This window comes from Engystomops pustulosus, chromosome 1 (genome assembly GCF_040894005.1).
Source record: "Engystomops pustulosus chromosome 1, aEngPut4.maternal, whole genome shotgun sequence".
NCBI lineage: Eukaryota > Metazoa > Chordata > Amphibia > Anura > Leptodactylidae > Engystomops > Engystomops pustulosus.
In genome coordinates, this window is record NC_092411.1 from 63,893,714 (window position 1) to 63,918,981 (window position 25,268).

Here is a 25,268-nt window from a genome sequence, read left to right on the forward strand (position 1 = left end):
CAGTTTTGAATGATATAATACATAAGTTTAGTGGATGGTTATAGCATAACTAAACTTTTGACAAAGTTGTGTAAAGCAGCTTTAATCTCTGTAATCCATTGAATGTTAAAGATAAAGAAGGTTTATTAAGTGTCTCATGACATAACTCTTTAAAGACGTTCCCTGAATAGTCTAATGTCCGGAGAGAGCTGAATCGTCATGGAAAAATATTATTTAGTTCTGAAAAAGTTAATCATTAGAGTTCTTATCTTCATGAGGTGGAAGGAGCTATGAATGATTTTATATACATTGCTCACTACAAGAGAAATAGCAGAAACAAGGCTTTACTTTAATGAAGTATAGTTTATTATTACTACCTGCACTTTTTAGTAATATAAAAATATTTTAAAAATTGTTTTGAAGATACAGTCACTAAATTGTTGCCTGGATTATGTATAGCCCTGGTATAGACAAAGCTCAAATCTTTGACAGCTTCTCTAAATATTGGGGAAAAACATTTTTAGATGTATTTATTTGTATGAGGAAAGCAATTATTTAATTATAAAAAGCTGTAAAAGGGAAATTTTACAGATATGGGCCAATGTTATCTATTTTTCTATCTATTGTATCTCTCTTTAACTTTCTATCTGTATAGTAAATACCATTGTTACTTTGAAGAACTGGGGTGTCAGGGAGTGGGTTTAAATCTCGCCTTCTGAAATTACCACATGTAGTATGTTGGTTTGCATGTGTGTGCTTAGTTTGGTTTTCTTGTGCAGCCACAAAATTCTGTTGTCATAGTCATAGTGTGCAGTTGTCTGGGGTGTTTATCTGATCTAAAAATGAATTTGATTCATTGGGAGAATAATAAATACATCATATTTTGCCAACACAGGGCCCTGCATGGTATATAATATTGACTTTACTTTTGCATGATATACTTGGTGCATTCAAAGTGGGGACCCTTGAAATGGTTGCTGATGCTGACCTAATGGTGTTTTGTGACCTAACATGTCATTATTATTCCTAGAATTTTATTAAGCATGGTATAAATGTATAATAATTGAACAAAATTCTGGGTTTTGAACAACCTATTTTAACCATAACCTTTCAGTGACAAGACCTCCCGTAATACACTGTATACTATGAAAGGCGATCAATGTGAATGAACCTGGGTGTGTGTAGATTCCAGTTGTTTCCCTATTAAGACCAGCAACGAGTTCCCCATGGGGAGTCAGTTACTTTCCTAGCTATGATGAGATGTAGCAATGTTCTTTAATCTAACAAGGCCGGCCTCAGTGACTGATGTGTTACCTCAGTATGTAGATACTTTTGGAAACTGTGCTGATATATAATTGGTCTTGCAAATCCTGCTGAGAAGACTCGAATAACTGTTTGCTTTCACCATATTTATGTGTCACTTTTAATAGCTGTGTATTGAAATTTGTGCCATGACTTGAAATCTGCCCAAGGTCACAGTAATTACAAGCTTCCTACACAGCGGCTGAAAGTCACAATTAGTGTGATGTTCGATAACCACCGCCTTTAAATGATTGCAGCGACCCTGGAAGGTTGCAGTGATTAAACCAAACAAATGAATGTCGCCAGCAAATCATGCAAAGCTGACGCTTTATTAGAACAAAAACTTACTTACTGGTATTCAGTACACCCACACTTTATGCAGTATTATGCAAAAATGTTAAACTCTGTATTTTATATAAATTTTTCTCTGCATGTTGACATTTGACAATATACAGTACATCTTTTATTTATTATATTTCCATTATTTCTAATAAAAATGAGCTTATAACACTGCAGATGCTATGCCCTCTCTTTCTGTTCAATAGAACTACAATGAATAACCCTATGACTATATTTTTTAATGTGTATATATATATTTTTTTTTTTACCCAAGCCAATTCCCCAAAGGAGGAAAGGTATTTTTTGAAGCAAGAAGGCTCAAAACAGCCAACAAAAGAAAGAAACAACTACAAAAAAAGAAAAACAATTTTGAAATGAGAACCAAGAATATTATAGGGCAATAGGGCAAAAAATTTATACATTATTAATTTATATGGTAGTTGAAAAGTTATGGGTTTCCATGTTGGGACATTACCGTCCCTCTCCTTTAGACTCTGTCAGAATGGGGACACTTATTGTCCTGTTATGGTGAAACTGTTGTCCCTTTTTGTATTTATAATATGATTTACATGGAATATATATATTTGATATATGGTTATCCCCAAACTATAAATATTATATAGAGTATAATGGCACTGCCCTTTTTGTTTTGAGAGTGGGTTCAATTTTGGTTCGTTCGTTGTGACAGTTTTCTCCTTGTATTTTAGTATAGTTTTGTACTTATTAATTGCACTATGGAATTTTGGAGTATTTATTGATTCTCTGTATATAATTGAATTTCCACTTAGAAAAACACAACGGGGCTTATTTACTAAGGATTTTTGTCGGGTTTTCCGATGTTTTCAGGGATCGCGCCGCTGGGACAGGGATTTTGAAAGGAATTGTGTTGCATGCAATTGGATTTTGGTGCAGGACGTCGGACAATCCGTGTACTCTGGCGGACCAGAGGAGGGAAGCGACACGTCAAAATGTCTCAAATTTTCGCAACTGACAATTTGCACCCACTCCATTTTTCACATCAGATAATTTTCTCCAGATTTCTCACTTGAACTCAAGGGTGATAGAGATGCAAATCAGCTACAGTGACAAAATAAAAACTTAGGAACTAGTTGCAGTCAAAATGTGTCAAATCTCATTTTCCAAAATGAAACCAAATGGTGAAACACCAAAAACTCTAAAAAAAAAATTTAGTATGACTAATGATAAATCTGCCTCTAATCTTTTTATTGATAATGAAATTTCTCTACATATCCTTATAATATTCCTTTAAGGAGTGGCACAGAGTGTAATTATAATTATCACAATCTAACTGCAACCTAGAGACTAATTATGGGACTAATGAACATGGAGCTTGAACGATGGCCACCAAATTTACTGATTGTTGATTACAGAATGTGAATATTTTGCTATCAAAACAAGAAAGGAAAACATGTTTCCAGTCACAAATCTGGAACATTACCGTCTGCTGCAGTTTTGCTGTTTGTCTCTAGATACTTCCCTGATTGTATCTCTAGTTTATGACTTATGATGCGCTGTATGACTGCATTTCATACGAGTCAGCATGTAATTACTACTCTGTCATGATTGGCTTATCACAAGCAACTTCTATATATATATATTTGCTTGCTGGCATGTCTCAATGGACTCCTGAGGAAACCACTTCACGTGGCGGAACTCGTTGGGCTGTCTTGATCCCCCTGAACCCTTTTTGTATTATATTATATTGTATATGATAGTGTTGGCTAACCTATGGCACTGGTGCCAGAGGCGGCACTCAGAGCCCTTTCTGTGGGCACCCAGGCCATCACCAGGCAGGACTCCAGGTATCCTCCTGCAGTCCCAGACAGCCCAGGACTTGCTGTGCACAGAGATATTTTTAAGTGACAGCGCTATCTTGGACTACTGGAGGAGTGGGAAGGTGTGGACAGATCTGGATTATCATTGTGGCTCCTGTTCCGGCCCTCTGCCTCTATATGGGACCTTGGAGGGAAACTACAATGATCCTCCAAATTTCTTCTATTTTCTGCTTTATTGGTGTCCTCAGGGAGCTGATATCAATGAAAGCTGTGACAGAGAAGGGAGAATAAATCACAATTTAAATTTGTATTGGCACTTTGCGATAAATAAGTGGGTCTTGGTTGTAGTTTGGGCACTCGGTCTCTAAAAGGTTCGTCATCACTGGTATATGATGTTGGTAGACTGGATTCTTATATATTGAATAGTCAGTTGTCACACCAAATTTGGTGAGATGTGGGTGGGAAGAGCATGGCTTATGCTGGTTTATTGTTACCAGGCCAATTACTGAGGACAGTTTCTTGTGCGATTTTAATTGCTTTTAGTGCTCTCATAAAATTTTGATTTATTACATGATCTATCAGCTTTGTTGTGACTTTTTATGGGCCGTTTTTGCACACCAATCTTTTTGTGGTTATTTATAAGTAGTTCTTATGAACTGTGATTAATTGTCTAAGGAGCAATTGGTCTCGGAAAATTTGGTAGTGATTTTTGTCCTATTTCTACACCAGGGGGTGACTGGAGTAATTTTGTGCCAAATCGCAAATCATGAATTCAGTTCAGTATTGTGAAAGCTAGTTTTGCAAATAATGAATTTGATGCAAGTAGGGGCTATGCCAAAGTGATTTTGCACTGTCCTATGGAAAGTCGCCAAAACAATGCCAAAAATAGACAAAAAAACCCAATAATAAATTACCCCTTTATGACTCCTATGGTAGGTTAGGGGGTTTAAGTTGCAACATATGCGGCATATGTGTCACAAATGTGGCCAAAATCGGCTTTGAAAAACTGATGTTTTTATGACCAATCAGTCATACATTTTTCATGTATCTCCATAAACTATAGAATACTAGTGATCTGTCGAAAATGGTTCTGTATAGGAAATGCACTATTTTTGAACAGGATGGTCACGCGGTCTGTTATAATAAAGACAGTGGGAACTGATCTGTTAGCATTTAGTGCGCATCTTTCCTTAATCCATGTTCACACTGTGTTTACAGTGAATATTTGACATGTATAGAGAAACACAATGGGGACATAGCCTTACACACCACTAGACTGATTCTCTAACACTGTGTAGGGATCAAAGTGCGTACAATACAATAAAATGACAAGGAAGATAAGAAACAGAAAGATAGAATGGAAAGAAAGAATTAAGCAAAAGGGCCCCATTTGCAGTGAGCAAAACAGAGGCATAGAAACAGAAAATAAAGTATACAGATATTTTCAGTTTCACATTCAATAATTGATTCTTTGTTTAAAATTTCCCCTGAAAATCCAGATTTAACAGGCGCCTCGCTCTAATAAAACCCCTAACATCTGTCAGGAATCAGCGACTTACCAAGCGGGAACTCCTCCTTTAGTAGGTAAGGTGTAAGAAAAAGGTAACATAATTCCATCATTACATATTACAGGTCAGCAAAAACATACATTCACTCTCCCTGACAACTGCCTACTCCTATGTGCTGTGGGAAAGACTGCTGGGCAGAGCTCATGTGCGGGGAACCTTGAGTGTCATATCTTAAAGGATCTGAAATCTGAACAAAACTACCAATGACTAATACAAGAAATCCATGCTACATAATATATAATAAAAGAATCTTAGTCCTATAGATTGGCATTCAATCACAGATCTTTGGACAATAAGTCGATTAAGATAAGAAATAAGCACACCTGACTCAGTATAGAGTAGAGAGGGTTTTAAAGGGGTTTTTCCAAGTTTAAATCTTACCTCCTAACCTAGTAGTCCAACTCTCAGCGTTAACTCCCTAGTAAATGGGGTGGCACGTGAAAATGCCACTACATTAATTCTCTATGGGTTCACTGGGGATAGCTAAGCACTGTTCTAACCAATAATCGGCAGTCCCATAGAGAAGCAGGGGAAAAAGGCAGTGTCGGACTGGCCCACCAGAGTACCAGAGGATCCTCCGGTGGGCCCTGGTTCAACACCAGAGATCCAGCAGAAAACAATCTAATTTGGAGGCGAGAGTTTAGTTCCTTCGGGATAATGAACACTGGGCCCTTAGATTAATTTTCTCTGGAGAGCCTAAAGAATCCTATTCCAACACTGGGAACAGGCCCCCCGTTTTCACAATTAGTCCCAGTCCGCAATGTGTTCCAGTGGTTGGATCACTCTGAACACCATAATATTCTGTATCTCATGGATAAGGGATGACATTTAAACTAGGGGTAACCCTTTTAGCATTTTTAGCATTACTTTAAAGGGATCATAAAATTAAATACAATTATAGAACTTGATGGAAATGTTCACTACACTAATGTCTTAGTGTAATAGTAGTATGTAGTGGTAGAGGTGTATGTGTAATTTGGTACTTTGGTATGTGACCTGTTGAATGAGTCATTCACAATATCAAAGACTTACCCATTTACATGCTTTGTGTAAATATTTGAGGGTTTTGCTTGAATAACGATCACATGTTGTACTGGCTAATGTAAAGTACGCTCAGTTTTAGTAGGAAGACTACAAATGCAAGTGGTCCGCCCTCATGTATTCTGAAACTCACAATATAGTCTAGTAATTCTTATGAAGCTGGAGCTGGGAACTGTTAAATTTTCTATACATAGAAATATAAACCGTACATAAATAGCCTCTTCAAAAACTAAATAGTTTTCTATTTTTCATAATTCGGCCCCCCAACAAGATAAATAGATAAGACCAATTCATCTAACTGCTGGATCATTCACGTGAGCAAAAATCCAGCAACATTAAATTGTAAATCGGTCGATCAATGGTTGGTTACAAAGATCTGACTCCCAGTTGACCACAGTTGAAATATTCCAACCAACAGATCAGATCTCAACAATCTAGCACTGACCAATGCAAATAATCCTCTTATCAAATTTATATACAAATTTATTCCTCTTATCCTTTTACCATGGCCAATGTCTCCACGCATGAGACATTCCAACGCTTCAATTGATTGGGATGGTCTCCCCTGATTTGCATTCAGCACCTTTGTACACTGTACTGGGAACTGTGTCAGAGGGATCTATTTATAGCGATTCTGTCCATATGCAAATATGCTCTATTTAATATGACTTGTATTTTAAGTTTAGTGTCCCTTAAATGTAAAGCTTAAATAGGCCAAAGTTATTGCTAGCCATTATCTATAAGTAAGGGCGCAATATCTATGTCTGGAGACATTAATAATATCTGGAATATTGTATTAGCTAGTGACATGATGTGTACCATTGTTCAATATGTATTCCAGTAACCCATTAATATTTCAGAATATGAAAAACACTCTCAGCGGGAGGAGCGGGAATGAGAACGTTCTGGATTATTCAGAAGCGGCAGTACAAATTGTACTTACAATTAGTATTCATTGTACTGCTTTACTACTCACAATTCAACATGTCCCCCCATAAAACAATGTGCGGTTCTATGTTCAGGTATTCGGCCTGAGTGAGGTTCATCTGGCTTGAGGGAAATGGCAGATAATGAGTTTTCCAACCGCAGGTAATTAGAAATGAATCAGACTTTAAAGAGCCATCTGTTCAGGCAAGTTTTTCAATACAAAACAGCTCTTGGCAATAAGTGGTGGATTTCCTAAATAAAAAATGTTTTGGCACGCTAAATACCAGAACTATCTAAAAATATCCAATAAAAATCAGTTTGTGAACTAATTTTTTCATGATCTTTATAGAAACACTACAGCTGTATCACATATATTAACCTAGTTTGGCAGGATGTAGCCGTTATCAGTAGCTCTTGCTATAATCCATATTATATTTCATACACTTTAGCATTACACGGCTGAATTCTTTATCACAGTCGCTTTGCAACTTAGACAAAGTTGTCTGATTTCTGAGGAGCAGAACAGATGGTGGGTTGGCCTTACTCATTGATTTCCCGTTTCTCGTCCTATCCAATCTGAGCTAATTGAATGCTGAATGTACTGGATGAGTAGAAAAGAGAATATTGGCCCTGACTGGTTGTAAACATCTTCTACCAGTTATATTCCAGAATAGCACTATTGGACATCGTTTTTATATACTTTAGACTAGATCGCTTTGAGCTGACTCATTACCCTTCTCAAGCATGGATGCATTCAATTGATAAGTGCTGGATGGAAGTGAAAAGCATTGACCTTCTTACAAGTCTGATTAAATATACATTATTGTTAACTATAACCCCTTAGTGTCTCTTCTGTTTTGTACCTTAATCTCAAACTTTTTTCCCCCCTTTCCATCCAAAAGCCATAATCTTTTATGTTGGTTGTCCTCGTACCAATATGAAGAATTGATTTGTACAGTATATACTTGAGTATAAGCCGACCCGAATATAATCCGAGTTACCTAATTTTAACCCAAAAAAACTGGGAAAACCTATTGAGCCATGAACGTGGTGGCTAACGTTAAATTATTACTGACAATCATATATGAGGAAAATGTGGCAGTTGTAATTTCAATTTTATTTTAGATAGTAGAATGAATGATGTGATTGACTTCTCATTTAATGCACAATAGTACATATGCCAGCGTATAAGGTCCTAACTCGCAGCTAGATGTCACAGTCATTATTGACTGTGGCATAACATGCTTTAAAAGGCCCGTTCAGTGTCAACACCGACCTTTGTTGTTTGCAACAGGAGCCCATGCAGAAGCTTTGGAGCCCAAGCGTTGACCATAACATATCTGTATAGCAAGATGCCTTTTCATAACTATCCTTCAAATCTGTAGATTTGTAATAATATGAAGCATCATAGAATATTATTATCATATGAAGATAGTATTAATGATGATGGTCAATTTAATTCAAATCATGTGAGTTACTTTGAGTTAGAACTATTTGTATTGTAAGTAGGGGAAGGTCTAAATAAATACTATATATACTTGTTGAGAAATACAGATGCCACTGTATACATTGCATTACATAGCATGAAGTATAAATTAGCATGGTACCAGACATAGCAGTAGAAGGTAATAATTCCCAGGTCACATTGTTTTCTCCCGGATATGCATCTTAAATAGCCCTTAATGTAATTGATGAATTCCACACCTGACTCATTTAATATAATTGGCAGATCTGGCCACACGTAGCTATGCAAATATTGTAGTATCTCACAAATCTTACATATCAAGGGAATACTTCCCTTGAAATTTTCACTTCCTAGAAATCATTTTAACACCCCTGTTAGATATGGCTCTGACATAGTTTGGGGACAATACAAAGAACGTCTGTGGCGCTGGAATTTCTAACACAACATGAAATGTGAACTATTATGATAATGATCATTAATAATTATCATAACATTACTTGGAGGCATCTTGATGCAAATGGTAGTTATCAGAATCTGGATGATATGTTTTTACCTGGAAAACTATACAGAGAAAGAAAAACTTTTGTCTTCTGAAAGTTGTTCTAGTTGTTCTAGCAGGAGACTATCTCCCCCTTTGCCTAGCTGGACATACACATCAGATGTATTTTAGATAACCTCACTTAAAGGGGTTTTCCCACCAAACAAGATAGGCCATGTCCTGTGGATAGGGTCTAACTTGCTGAGCAGTGGGGTGTTAGTGATGATACCTCTACAGATCGCAAGAATGGGTGGTATGATGGTGTCCCAGGTAGCTCCGTTGGACCCCCCTGGAAATGAATGGTGCAGTGCTTGTCCGTTCTGCTCCATTCATCTATGATGGAGCTGATGGAGACTGCTGAGCGCCGCTTTGGTGCTGGTAAAGTGGGAGCTTTGTACATGGTCAAAGGGATTTTGAATAAGGAAGGCTATCACTCCATTTTGCAACACCATGCTTTACCCTGTGGACAGCGCTTGATTAAAGGCAATTTTATTCTACAACAGGAAAATGACCCAAAGCACCTCCAAATTATGCATGAACTATTTAGGGAAGAAACAGCAGCTGATATCCATCTGTAATGCAGTGACCAGCCCAGTCACCAGATCTCAACCCCACTGAGCTGTTGTGGGAGCAGCTTCACCTTATGGTACTCAGAAAACGGCCCATCAAGCCGATCCAACTTGTGGGAGGGGGTTCTTGAAGCATGGGGTGAAATTTCTCCATATTAACTGCTAGAATGCGAAAGGTCTGCAATGCTGTAACTGCAGCAAAGGGAGCATTCTTTGTTGAAAGCTAAATTTGAAGGAGAAAATTATTATTTTAAATGAAAAAGAAATATTTCCGACCTTGTCTGGAGTATATTTTCTATTCATTTTGCAACTCAATTGAAAAATAAAAGTATGAGTTTGCATGGGAAACAATCCTAGATTCACTTTGTTGAAGCTTCTTCAAATTTGGTCTAGGTCTGAATTTATTGTAACCGACCAATTGCTCCAATTGTCCTGGAAATTGTATATGTCAGTTTTTTGGCAGAGTTTGTTCCTGGATCCGCCTTGTATGCCATATTAAGTGTCGGAGCCACAATATTTCTGTGCCTTTTTTTGTTTCTTTGGTCACATAACCCGGGCAAAGCTTTGTAATCTGACATTTTTCCTTCTAGTTTACCAACACTTTTTTGGCATAATTTTTGGCGCACAATTAGATTTGCAAAAGGCTTGACTGCCAAGTTTTATTTCACCTTCATGAATGTTGAATTAGTTGAGACCATTTCGGGTTTTGCAGCAATTCATTAACAGCTTGTGCCACAATCTAAAATTCCAATGTAAATTATTGTACTTTTTGTGCACCAAAAACATGGACCCTGTGTCAAAATTGATGAATGCCCCCCTATGAATCCAATTGTTCTGATACTGGTAAACATGATTGTAATCCAGTAAGCAGATGAAGAGAGACAGGAACAAGTCACAATATTGCCTCATGGTTTTCTTATAGGTCCAAACAGGAAACAAGATGGCCTCCATAATGCATTTGATCAACCACCTTAGGTAAGGGCAAATTCAAGGGCAAATACATAAGCCTCCAGTGGTGAGGAGCAGAAGTGCAGCACACTAGTGGTCCATAATAAAAGTAACTGAGATTCTGACACCAGTGGATTCTTTGATACTTGGCTACTATTAGTACATTATATTTGTGCTGTTTCAGTAGATTTTTTTGCATTTTATGTTGTCCATATATAAAGCAACACAGTCTGATAGCATATGCTCTTTTAAGGAATAATTTAGTCATGGAGATGTAATTATGAGCATATGACAGATTCATTATAGGTTTTGCACCTGGGAAAAAGAGTTTGTAAGGACAACCCTAAACAGATCACAGGCTGATTTGCAACCCATATAATAATGATAGTTCTAAAATGAGACACGTTGCTAACAAGTCACTGTATATTACATCATTCTGTAATAAAACATGGAACTAAAATGCTATAAACTTCCAACCTCTGTACAACTACTGGCACATTAGGGTTACCTGTCACATTCTCTGTGTCTGCTATGTGTATAGATAGATTGTTAGTATTCATCATGATGACTACACAGGTGAAGAACAAGTATTTTAAGTTAAAATATATGCATTTGCTCATTTGGAATGTGTGATTTAAAATGGAACAGATGTGTAGCGTGATTTTTCTCATTGAATAAAACATTGAACATTCACTGTTCTGAATCTAAGTGTGCATTACTGTATATGGAAGGCTTAATACTTTATGTGAGTAGTAAGAAGTAGAAATGAAATTCCATTAAATATCATCAACTTTAGAAAAATTGGGATCTTTTAGCAGGGACTTCAAAAATTTTAGAATGGATGATTCTTTACGCAAGGGAAGAAGCTTTAATCATTTTGGAAACTTCTGTTTCACTAAAACAATGTTGATTTATATACTGCTTTTTCTCGAGTGCATGATACAGTTCAAACTACTTCCTTAAGTTACAGAAAGGGTCCAGATGTTTCCCAAAACACAATGGCACCAACATTGCAGGAATTAGTGGGGAACACTATTATGGCAAGATATAGTTGGAAGTAGATTTTCCCTTCACTGTAAATGGTGATTGCATGTTTGGTATAACAGAGCACCATGACATTGAATGTACAAGGAGTGACAGTATGATAAAAGCTAGCTCTGCATGTAGTAAACCCCAATAGGAAGGTTACAGACTCCAGAAAGTACATAAAGGCTTCATCCTTCTAAACATTTGCCAGTAAAGAGGCTTAATGTGCGCAATGTAAGACATTGATGGTTACATAGTGTTTAATGAAATAAACCTAATGAAAGCCACTTGGTATTTCATCCAGCTAAATTGACCCTCCGGGGAATTCTTTTATAGACACAGCCTGCAATTCATTTAATCAGGGAAAAGGAAATTGATAACCCACGCTGGCATTTAAAGTGTCATTTATTTTTATCTCTCAAATCACCCCTAACTGCTCCGGAGTCCTGTGTAGCGTTGGAGGGAAGTTCTCGGTTGGCTGTTGAATATACATGTGATTCACCAAGCAGAGCTGGCTGCTGTCACTCTACAGATAATACTATACATTGGGTTAACCACTCTGATATTACTCAATACTCAGCTTCTTTATATTTATTAAATATTAGTTATACCTGTTATAATTTTGATATGTAGATCTAGAGAGTTAATAGCAACATACAAGCAATTGTGTTATTTATTTAAATTACAGGCAGTCCCCGGTTTACGTACAAGATAGGTTTGTTCTTAAGTTGAATTTGTATGTAAGTCGGAACTGTATACTTTATACTTTATAATTGTAACTCCAGACAATTTTTTTTGGTCTCTGTGACAATTGGATTGTAAAATGTTGAATTGTCATAAGAACCAGGATAAGCAATAAATCTTAAATGCAGACACCACTGATAACTGTTATAGCTGTTTATTGTAGCCTAAGGATAAAGTACTGTAAATTACCAATTACCAGAGGTCCATTTGTAATTAGGGGTTGTCTGTAAGTTTGGTGTTCTTAAGTAGGGGGCCGCCTGTATATATATATATATATATATATATATATATATATATATATATATATAGATCCCTTATGTACTGGGTAAAGATTCGATGTCTGATTGCTATGGATCTGACTACAAGTATACTAGGAAGTGATTATGAGACTGGGGATCTAGGGATCTCAGTGTGATTGATTTAGTAGAAGACATGCAAGACCACAGCTCCATTTAATGCAATAGGACTGATCTAAGTCAGTCCCATTGAAATTAATAAAGTGGTGCTTGCTCAATTTAAAATGGGGATTTGTAGATGCTGGTTCTCATAATTGCTGGTAGTTTGTGGATAAAAAATACTACAGATTTTCAATAGTAAAATAGTATGTACCATAAAGTTATCTGATGCTTCTATTTTTCCAAATCGTTTCTTTACCCCAACTTGTGGCGCGAAAAGAGAGCAGCTAAAAGCAAGTCTAGGGAGTTCTAAACCTTTCAGTCCATGCGCCAATTCATTAATCCCTTGCGCCACTTACATCCCACTGAAAATATGGCACGATTCTAGAGCTACACTGCACCAAAATAAATAAATGCCCCTCACCTCCATAATCCTGTGTGGATTAGGCTATATGATGCATAATTAGGTCTCATGTTATACTATTCAAATAATCAAAACATGAAAATATTGGATTTTGGAAGTCACCACCATGAGCTCTGCTTGGATATCCAATATGTTTCTGGTTTTCAAATCCATCCAGCACTAAATCTAAATAACTGCAACATGTTCCATCCATCCTTCTAGATAACACATAAGTTTATGATATGTCGTTGCTATTTCAGAATGAAGGTTTCCACTTACTGTTAACTTGGAGGAGCAGATGCTGCTATGTGCAGACACTGGGGTGACTTCTCGTTGCTTCTTATTTACAGACCTAGAGTTATGATATTTGTGTTTCTTTCTCCTTGACCGATGTCTCTCTTCTTTAGATTGCTCTCTTGCTCTGAATAAGGGAAAAGAAACCATTGCAATTCTGAAGATGTTTAGAATATTGAAAAGTAGAATTAATCCTAATATCCATGTAAAATGATTTTAAGCCAATAAACGGCGGCTCGTTCAGAAATGATTTTCTCTCTTCTGCTATTTTAGTGTAGCCGCACACAATCTATTCTGGTTTTAACTTCAGCCTACATAATTGAAATCTATTAAAGGGAAAGTCATATGCTTCAGTTATGATTAATCTATAAATTAGATACAAGTAGATAGAGAAAAATAATATATTTTCATCTTTTTAGAACATTGTTGCAATTCATTTTGAACTCTACCTGAGGGCAATTGAAGCTGAGGCACATTATGCTCCAGGACACCAAATGATGCAGAAATATTTAAATGAAAAGGACCTTAATACAAAGCAGTACCAAGTGTAAAGGGGGTGTTGTCATCTTGCTTCTTTAAAGCTTCCCTTTTATGAACCTGTCCAAGACTACACACTAAGGCTGCATTTACAATGACGTATGCCTGCACGGCTACAACCGATGGAGAGGAGGAAGGATGACCCTGCCCCTCTCCATTTCAATGCATTACATACGGCCAGGAACACAGGGAAACATAGGGCATGTGCGGCACCATATCGCTCCCTGCGATCATTGTTGGTCTATGGGGGATGTATGTACGGCCGCAAGCTTGCAGCCATACATGCGTCCCCCTACAGTCGTGTGAAAGCAGCCTAAAGCCGAGAAGTCATGAACAGTAACTATTTGCACCTGCTATAGTGACAAATGTGAAAACTGAAATATAATAGGCTTTTCCTTTCTAGGAACAGTCCCTGCACAGAGCTCAGAGACACTCACTGATTACTTCCTGCCAGGAGATCCTGAGAGAAACTACAAACTACAAGGAGATAAGTGATCCTGGGGAAGGGGGAGGCAGGCACAGATCTGTGAAATGTAGCAAAGCTTACAGTGTAACAGTGTAAAAGTCTGTCAGCCTCTGTCTGTCAGTATATGTGTAATCTCATGCATCTCCTCATCTCTGATTTTCTCTCTCTATGTGTCAGTGTGTTAGTACAATGTCAGTGCAAGGTAGCCAAGAGGCAATGGTTTCCTTATTTCATCCTGCAAACATTTTCATATTTCCCAGAATCCCCCAGTATCCATAAGGAGTTTTCTTTCTTCCCTGCTGTTACATGAAGACGTTCTAGTATTTGTCTGTTCATAGAAATCCCTGGTAAAAAGTAACACCGTCTGTAAATTCACTATGCTACCATCACATTACCACCTCTAATGCCACATGGAAAATGGATCATTGAGCAAGTGTTTTAGAATCTAGAACTCTTGTACAGGGAAGTTTCTTTATGGGTTTCATAACATTAGTGACAGCTGCCAGATAGCGATATGAAAGGTGTAAATGATCCTGCATGTAGAGGTCTGCAGAAACAACCGGACACGTGCAGAGACAACTGGCTGTCACCTTCATAAAAAGCTGCAGAAGCTGTCATAAAAGAGAATGTAAATAATAGAGCACAGAATCACTTCAGCGCCAGTCACATGCTGCTTATTCCATGGCATTTCCCACTGACAGCCATTACATTGTATGCATTCAGCAGGACTCTCATAAAGTCAAGTGAAAGGTACATTATTTTATATTCAGCAGTCATATGTGGTATTTTATGTGCTCTGCCAGAAAAGATTATGTAGTAATTTTATGAAACCTGCTCTACAGGTTACTGTGCAGAAAATAGAAGGTTGTAGTGGAAAACAGTTTGGTAGCTACCTTTAATACCTTTCATAATGAAGAAACGATCTATGGGACCACATAACAGGTTAAAGTGTACGTTGACCCTTTGAATAATTATTTAGTTTCTTTCACCTAGAAAGGTTGAAATTATATGCTACTTCAAGACTTAGTAAAGCTATATAATGAGTATGTGCAGATCACTTTAAGGGTGCAAAGTGCCTTCAAAGGTTTACCCCCTAGAACTAAAGACAGCTCCTGACCAGCAGAGATCGACAGCAGTGGTCAGATGTACTCTATGTACTTCCACTGGTAGTAGGATGCCTCTCAGGAGCCTACTCTACATGACACTGTGGAGAGAGATTATGACCTGCAAGTAACAAGCTCAAAATGTATTTGTATTTTATTTCTTTTAAAGTCACATATATTAAAACTTCCCTTAAAAGAACACTTTTCAAATTTCCTGCGGTAGATCTTCAGTTCCACCATAAATTATAAATAATTCTTTGAGCAGCAGACTTCCTGTTTAGAAGACCACTAAGGTTGTTGCAAGAAGGTTTCACTGTTTCTACTCTAAACCTGTGTTTCTTAGTTAAAATATAAGACACGTTAGTGGAGGGAGGGACCATATTATTAGTTATCAAGGTCTTTCAAGTACTGGTAATGTCCATCCTGTGATGGTCATTGTTGGAGTTTTGTCTTGCGTCATGTCATTTGATCACCAGTAGTTTCTAATTAATTAGCTTTGTGCTCTTAATCAATGTTACCTGTTTTCACAGCTTGGGGATCTAGACTCAGTGCTTGGAGATCGAGAATCTTGGTATCGATGATGGTGGGATTTTCGAGGCCTACCGCGTGAGCTATGAGAAAACATGATAAAATGTTATTTGTTTCTTTACAATTTGCATTCATTATGTATGAATGTACAATACTGAACCCTAATGAATTAGCCAACTACAGAAGGCTCTTTTAGTTTGAAATGCGCTGATATATTCTAAAAATTCTAGCAATTTAGACATGAACTGGGTTTTTAGAGCACAGCAGGCTTAAAGCAGATGGGATACTACTTTGGTGTGTTTTTTTACCTGAAAAACAAAGTAACAAAATGGCATATGTCAAATTAATGAAGGTGCTGTGCTGAGCAGTGCATTTAGAAGATCACTGCATAAAAGTAAAAACTGAATTGTTTCAAAAATGACAGATGTGCCCAAAACATTACAGGTTTTCACATTTGGGAGATGCTACACTTCCTTTCTGATTGATATCTAGTTTTGTGAGAAAACATTCTGAATTGTATCTTGTCTAATCCAGAGGGCTTACTGGCAAGTCATTCATTTTTTGCATCAGATATTTTTAACCAAAACCAGGTGCAGAGACAGGTCTTCCCGCTCTACAACTTCCTGCCTGCAAATAGAACAATGTATACGATCTGCTTAGCTCCTTCTGCTGTATAACCTGCTGCCTGAATACAGGAAATTAAGGCACACATTTACTAAGGTTTTTTTTTCAGTGCAAACTGTTTGTACATGTATTTATAGGGATAAGTACTTAGGATAAACACATTCTCTAATTCACTGTTATTAACAAAAATACAGCATTTCACAAATATAAGTCCAACCTGTCTCTATCAGTCCTGGTGTACACAATTTTAGTTGCCGCTATACACGACCCTGTAACTTCTGACTTAGGGTCAGAAGCCATCTTGAATTTCTGTGTGAGATGTTGAGCTGAGATTTTTGTCTCTCTCTCTGCTGTATGCATGTAACCACGCCCCCTGCATGGAGCTCAGAGACACTCACTGATTACTTCCTGCCAGTAGATTCTGAGCAGAGAGAAACTACAAACTACAAGGAGATAAGTGATCTGTGGGAAGGGGGAGGCAGGCACAAATCTGTGAGTTGTAGAAGAGCTCACAGTGTAACAGTGTAAAAGTCTGTCAGCCTCTGTCTGTCAGTATATGTGTAATCTCATGCATCTCCTTATCTCTTATGTGTCTTATCTCTCTATGTATCAGTGGGTTAGTACAATGTCAGTAGCCAGATGAAAGTGTATATACACCTGTACCCTGATAATCTAACCACATTGTCACCCCATAGAACTAGATGGATAGTGTTTCTGATTAGAGAGTCCCCACCCACACCCTGGAATCTTACAATGACCATCTCTGAGTGATAGGAGCTAAAAAAGCAATAAAACTGAGTAAAATTGTAAAGTAAGGGGTTCAAATGATCTGTATTATGTTAACATCACTAGATGATTGAAATGTGAGAATTTCCTTTTGTAGGACCCCCTTTAAGAAGTACATGCTCCACATTTGTGTCACATTCGACCGCCTTGTGGCACGGCTGCAGTAATCTTCATGCAAGACAAATTTCTGCACTGAAATGGGCTTTCCAGTGCTCAGTTGGGCCAGATTTATGAAGAATGTAAAACATGCAATCTAAAACGTTTCTCTTAACTAGGGGGAGATTGAGCCTTTTTAAGAACAGAGATACAATAGCTAGAAAGCAATATATTTTAAAAATACATTACTTCACATATTTGACACTTGGCAGCTCCAGTATGACAATAAATTAAAGTTTAATGTGTTAAGTTGCATTACACAGCACATATAAAACTTCTCTCCTTCAAAAACAAAAGCTTTGTAGCTCCAATTCTTTCTACTGTATTCATATGGCAGAACCTAAGTACAGCAATTTCCTGCAGACCGAGCACCTACTGCTAAGTCACTGACTCCTAATGTTATTACTGACAGCAATAATAATCACGGCTGCTCTCCAGAAGATAGAAAGGAAGTCCCCTGTAGTTCATGTCATCCCAATATGCTTTGCAATCAGAATAGAACAGAAAAACAGCATGTCTCCTTTTCTGTTATCTGATCTACATGACGGAATGGAAATGGAACAGCAATAGACTATGAGAATATTATTACTCACTGTACAATTGTCATGATTGTGATGTTATTTTGCTTTATTTCAAACAGTTATCTTGAATAGAAAAGTAACACATTTGGAAATGGCACCGTTCAGATTTCCATTTGTAATGTTGCAATGGTTGCTAGAGGATCCATATAACCCATAGGTTTTTGAGGAAGGCTCATCACCAGGTTGTTATAAACTTTATAAAAATTGCAAGTCTTTACAGTAAAAGCATCTGCTAATCTGCACAATCTTCCCAAAAGCAATGTAGGAGATGACAATACTTTATACAGTGAATACTGTATAACAGTGAAGGATACATAGAAAGTTTAGTGTCATAGGTTGGGTATCGTCTTGAAATCTTACACATAATACTTTTATGGAGGTAAACTGCACTTTGTCCATGGTTTTGAGTTAATTCAAATTTTAGACGAATGTATTTAGCTGAGAAAGAGTAAAATCTGAGACTTAAGGTACATTCAGACGGCCGTTTGGGGGATGTATAAGCTAATATACGCATAGACATATCTATCTTTCCCAGCGTGTGCGGCCATGTGGCGCTTTTCTTTATGGAGGTTGGAGGGGTCACCTCCTCCTCCTCTCCAGTGCACAGCGGTATGCCCACCCGGCTACGGCTAGGTACCCTTATCTAGTTATATTCTCTTGTTTATGTTTTAGCTGCAGCCATTCTCAGACTTTCAAACACATTGGATACATTTCATCTGTTGCTGTCTCTCTCTTGTTTCATAGATTTTGGCTGTGTATCTATTCCTATGGCAGGTAATGAATATACTGGAAAGGAAACCAATGTGGAATAAGCAGAAGTACATTCACTCATTGCTTTGTGTCCTAGAATGCTGGTACTGTCCTGTATTTGCGTCTTTTTTTTGAGACTTTCCAAAAGTAAGTGGCACATGGATTTTAGCCATGTTTGCCTTATTTAACTTAGTAATTCCAAATGTTTTTTCTAATTTATGACATGGAACTTTTTTAAAATGCCTCAAAAAAGTCTTAAAAGTGCTCCTCCACAGAGCAGGCGCAGATAACCAAAGAAAAAACAAAACAATCAGACACATTTGATAAATCAACTTTCTTCTTTTTTTGGTTTTAAAATATAGGTAAAAAAAAACTGTCTGTGTGTTCGGCTCTGTAGATTGTTATGCATAAAATCTGCATCCAATATTTGCATTTTTTATATCGATTTTAATGCAGATTTTCCGCATGCGTTTTTTCCCTCTTTTTTTCTCATCTGTTTTGACTGAGAATTTTGCATGGAAACTGCACATTGATGCAAATTTTTACTCTCTCATAGACTTCAATGGGGAAAAAAATTGATTCTTTTAAACAGAAAACAATTATCATTGCTTAACAATATAAACCATCATAATTCACATTCACATTAAACCCCTTTCCCTTGCCTGAACACAAGTGTCACTCAGCAGGTGGGAGGTCCCCAGTTATTTCAGTCTCCATATAAGGGCACTGACCTCATTGGGAAACCGCCAAATACAATGGCAACAGCCAGTCACTATCTTTTGCTGAGGTTGACTCCTCCCTCTGCTTTCGGATCAGACAAAGTATCACCCTCTATACGGACAGAGTGATGGGTCAGTGATATACATTGTAAGGACATGTTGCTGAGCCGCACAATTCTCCTTATAATGTGATAAAAGAGCGGTGACTGCGGCCGCACTATGTAAAAAGCAGGCTGTGATGGGTCATTTCTATATACAAAGCTGAAACAGTATTATCATTAAAACATAAAATTCTATCCAATTTTTGATTTTTATATAAAATCCCCCCCGCCAAAAGGCATTGATAGTTTTTACAAAAAGTCCAAGCAAATTTTGACATTAGACAAATATGGTGCAAAATAGAGACATTTTAGGTGCAAAAAACAACACAAAATAGAACAACTTAAGATAAATCTGCCCCACTGTCTTATTTTTGGGGATACATGGTGCTACTCTTCTCTTATTAACTACTCTATTTTTATTAACTTGGACACCATTTATGGCCAACAACAGCAGTAGATCATTAGAGGTCTTCAACATATTATAGTAGGTCAATTTAACGAGAGAAGATAAATACTTACTGCTTTCTATGTTTCCTGTCTTGCTTTCTTTTACTTTTTGGACTGGATGAACTAGGAAAAGGAGCAATTTTTTAACTGCAATATTTGAGACATAAAACTATTTATAACATCCTGGTCAGACAAATGGACAAACTTTCATGGATAATGATCTCTTATATCTTATAGTAAGCCAAGCCTAACCATGTAACCAGGTTGACTATGCTCAAAAGAATTGACTGTTAAAGAGAATCTGTTACAAAGTTTTACCCCACTAAACTATGAAATGCCCTTTCTAGTATTCCCTCTTTTCTGTAAAATCTCATCCATATGCTTTAAAAAAATCTCCCCGAAGTCAGGCAAATATGACTCTTCTCATTCCATTTTGGCATAAAATGAGTCAAGTTTAGTGGTTGCAGGGGAAGTGTCACTTCAGAAGCCCCTATCTTCCATTCTATTGTACATAGAAACATTCTTTTTGTGACAAGAATGTTATCTTCCAAATCCCCTAAGGTACTGTGAGCTACAGAACTAAACACATAGGGGCACATTAACTTACCTGTCCAGTTGACGCCGCCAATCCGGAATGTCCGACGAGGATTCGGAGCTGCCGCGATTCACTAAGATCGTGCGTCCAATTTCTTGCATCTGTCGCTTCCCCGCTGAGGTCCACCGGAGTTCACCTTCTTCTTCCCGATGCATGTGAGTGTTGATCTTGCTACACAATTTCATTGTTAAATTCCGCGGTTTGTGTCGCATGAAAGCCAGCACCGATGCGTCACAATTCAATCGCGTGTGCCAAAAACCCGGGGCAATTCAGGGCAAAATTAAAAAATTCAGGAAACTCGTCGGAAATGCGTCAGACGGACCCTTAGTAAATGTGCCCCATAGGCTGTTAAAAAATAGACAGGAACTGGATCTGTACGTGCAGCTTTAATTTCAAACTATATATTTAGCTGTCTGTACCTCTGGTTCTGTAGCTCACAAAACCATAAACCTAGTGATCTGAAAGATGACATTCTTATCTTCAATATGACATAAGTTGCATGTTTCCAGGTACTATAGAACAATAGATGTGGGCTCCGGAAATGACACTGCATCTGCAAGCTTTACTCATCTCATGTTTAAATGAGGTGAGAAAAGTCATATTTGCCTGACTATTGGGGATATTTTTTATGGGTAAATGGGTGAGATTTCACCTAAAAGGGGGAATTCTGGAAACGGCATTTCATACCCTACCTGAGGGGTCTAGTAGTTTATTCAGATAAAACCTGGTGACAGATTCTCTTTAACTTTTCCATGAATCATTTTTTTTTCTTAAAATTGTATAGTTATCATCCTGCGTGTAAGGTTACAGGTTGAATTGAACATGCATTTGTATGGGGATATTGTAGGCAAAACCTGCTGGCCAAACAAGCATTTGGTAAAAGGCCCAAAGGCTTATTTATAATCCATCAGCAGGACAAATTCTAAATCATCCCAAAATCATAACAATACTAGACCAGAGCAAATTAATATAAATATCTATTAGGATTAAAACAACTATTCTGGATTTTCTCAAAGATTTGGTTTATCATATAACAAAAATCCAGTGGAGATATTGATTGAATATCCTTATGAGTTAAGGTGAAGCCATTTATTTACCCATAATTTTCTGAAATTGTTCGGAAGATAAAGAGGGTGATTTAGCTTTCATTGTGGTTGCAAATGTACGTGTTTTATAGGCAACAGGATATCACTTACTTGTGTCTTCTCTTCTTTGATGAAGACCTAGGGAAATCAGAAACAAGTTGAATTTATGAACTTCATTTTTCTAAATATATTACTGAAAGCTTGTGTTCCCATACTGTAATACATAAAACCACAAGCTACACAGGTACAAATATGACATTGAGAAAAGAATCATCAGCCATATGTAAGGGATCGTCAATAAATGACTATGCCATACATTTATGACAGATAAGTTTTTTTTGTTTGGTCTAGTCTCTTGAGAATTGTATTCAGTGAGTTTTATATTATCTGATTATTGTAATAGTGTATTACCAACATGCACCATTGGTGTATCTAAAATTTCAACCAAACTCAAACCAATATCAGGAGCTAAGAAATAGAAAATAACATTGATAAGAAAGTGGAGCCAAATTGGTCTCATACCTGTGTCTCTTCTGTTTCTTTGAACTCTTCTTCTTTTTCTTTTTCACTGGAGAAGGACTGTAAGTCCGAGACCTGGAGTAGTAGGCAAAGGATGAAATAAATATTTTTTTTCTGAATAAAACATATTTAATGCTTGTTCCAATAGAACAATTGACATTTTTCAAAATCCCTTTGTGGAGTACACATTGTATCACATCCAATAGTCATGGTAAGCACTAAAGATGGGATTTATCAAGGCTTGTACTGGCACAGTTCCTATTGCAAGACCAGTAATTGCAACCCCCCCCCTTCCTTACGCAACCTCCACACCAAATGGGTCTAGAGTGGGCTAAACATGCCAACACACTATCTGCAGCCTATGCCAGTGCTTGTCGCATGACATTATACTAAGAGGTCAGCGCCTCTAAGTATATCTACCACGACCTGTGAGAAAGGGCGGGAGACAGTTTTTATTATTATGTAGATTTAATTAAGGACAAGATATGTGTAAGTTACATATAAGTAAAGCTTATAATCAATTTTCTGCTCTAAAGATTTTATTACACACAGCAGGGGCCATGTCCCTAAGGTCTGCAATTTGTCAGAAGTTAAAGGGGTACTCTCGAATGGGCATTCACTTTCAGTTTCATTAATCTGCCATATACAAACATTTCTTCAATCGGATGTTATTAAAAAAAATGTTCCTGTGTGAAGATAATTTCTTATAAATGTAGTCATATGGTTTCTTAGAAACAAGACTGTGTCCTTGGTTACGGCCACGTCTGCTGGAGGGATTGCACAAAGAAACAAAAAGTTTTTGTGTATGAAATGTCCTAGTGTAGTGTTGTGAATTACATATTTATAATCCTATTGTACATGATGTTGCTTAATCCAAAATTAGACCAACCTTTTTCTCTTTTTGCGATCTGATTTTTTCTTTTTCTTTTTCCCCTTGGGAGGTGGTGATGGACTGAGTCTTTCAGTTTCTAAGAACCTATCCCTAGACAGAAGACAAGGATTGTCTTGAATTCATGTTAAAGTAAGTTGTTTTAGTAAACATTATTTCAACATTCATACCTATCTTCTTAAACCGGAAATATCATTACCTCTAAATACACCTTGAAAGTAACAGAATAACATAGAAGACATAAAGTAGGTCAGCACAAGTAGAAAATGTCTCCTCTTCAAGTGAAAAATAGGTGAAGACGGAATCTGTGAAATCCTCATTAAGAGGATTATGATGGCTATGATAAAATAATACAATTTAACTATAACAATATTGTAGGCTTTAAAAGGATATTCCTCTATAAGGACTCCCAATAATCAGTGGAATCTGGAACTGGGTATCTCCATTCGGTGATCTTTAGTTATAAGCCTTTCCAGGATTGCCTGTCCTGGAAGCTATCCCATAGGTAACATAGACTCAGGACAGACAAACCTTTTGTTAAATTAGTTCTCTATGAGACTTTTGGGATTGCCTTCAGGATGGCAGATCCTGGAAGTCTTATGCAGTATTGGCAGGTCAAGTGGCTCACACTCCCCAATTCTGCCAATCGATGGGGGTCATACACCCAACAATTAGACATTTATTCCTTTTCTTGTGGATGATACTACAATAAACTGTGGACAGGTTTGAGTCTGTTTAACTAAAAAGGCAATCATGTTTATAAACCAGGGTCCTGCCTGGCGTAGAAATAAACGCAGCAGGCGAATTTTCACATGTGAAAAGTGTCTGGCTGTATTGAGTGCGCAGGCCTACTCCCAGCCGCCCCCCCCCCCCCCCCCTTCACACTCCTTCACGGCCCACTGGCGTGAAGGTGGCGGATTGGGGAGAATGATTGCAAGTGCTTGCTATAAGCTAGCCACTGACGTGGCGCAGAGGCCCTGATAAATATGCCCCTTAATGTATATACATGTAGCATTACAGTATATGAATAGACGTATACTGTGTCTCTCATACACTTATTGAGAAATATTGTACAGATTTTAAGATGCTTGAGAAATTTTTATTAATATATATTCAGTAGGACCTCCATACTGTCTAGAGTCACAGTTGCCTATATATGTGCTGTTGTTGTTGGATACATCACAGGAGCTAATAGCAGCCCGAAGGGAGTCAGCAAACATTGCCTCTATTCAGGACAGAGCTCCTATCAGCACTCTGATTACCGGTATAAAAGCCCAGTAGCTGGCATACATGAAGTAAGTGCTGTTCACCTATCATAAAATGTTCTCAACATAATAACAACAAAAAAGCTTTGAATTGTGCTTGGAATAGCCATAGGCCTGGAGCAGACTGCTCACATGTTGGCAACATGATGCCTGTGTATATTGAATTCCCCATCATACTCATCTTGGAGGTCAGCAAATAACTAACTTGAGGTTTATCAAGGAAATTGTTTTATCCAGAGATTTTCCAAAAGTTTTTTTTTTTTACATCTAGCAAGATGGATGGTCTTGAACGTGTGTAATGTCAATATTTTGTAAGTGTAATGCTATTACATGTTTCAGTGTCAGGTCATTATATTGATTTGTTATGTTACATCTATTCAATATAATTCAACTCAGAATACATTTACTTGTGAATTTTAGATACGTCATGGTGTTTCTTTCCCCTCACCTATGGTGCTGTCCTGGGCAGAGCTCTCTCCCGAGTCTTCCTGTTGTACCCCCATTCTCTAGATTTCCAGTGAGTGTCTCCTGTCTTGTAGCTTGGTTTGGAGATGATGTATATTTCACATTCTCACTGCAATTGAAAACATATATTTAAAATGTTTTATTATACAACTCTTGATAAATTAAGAAATCAATCTATATTAATAAATTACAGCTACTGATATTGAAGACAAGCTAAGTTTCCTTGATTTTACATTACTAAATTAGGTGGGATGTTTCTTATACAAAATGGTCAAGGAAGGACAATCATAAAGCCTCATGGGGAGACACAAACCAATA

General features: G+C 37.4%; 1 protein-coding gene across 1 annotated transcript in view; it reads right to left on the reverse strand.

Annotated features, from left to right (window-relative positions):
* The window catches only part of SRRM4 (serine/arginine repetitive matrix 4), a 101,214-nt gene that overhangs the window by 22,100 nt on the left and 53,846 nt on the right, over positions 1–25,268 (reverse strand). Inside the window, exons 2-8 of the mRNA XM_072142309.1 lie at positions 24,934–25,059; positions 23,221–23,313; positions 22,335–22,406; positions 21,924–21,950; positions 20,205–20,255; positions 15,959–16,051; positions 13,320–13,461 (exon numbers count right to left, since the gene is read on the reverse strand). Of these exons, the coding sequence (XP_071998410.1) occupies positions 13,320–13,461; positions 15,959–16,051; positions 20,205–20,255; positions 21,924–21,950; positions 22,335–22,406; positions 23,221–23,313; positions 24,934–25,059 (604 nt within the window). The remainder of the gene's footprint in view (positions 1–13,319; positions 13,462–15,958; positions 16,052–20,204; positions 20,256–21,923; positions 21,951–22,334; positions 22,407–23,220; positions 23,314–24,933; positions 25,060–25,268) is intronic.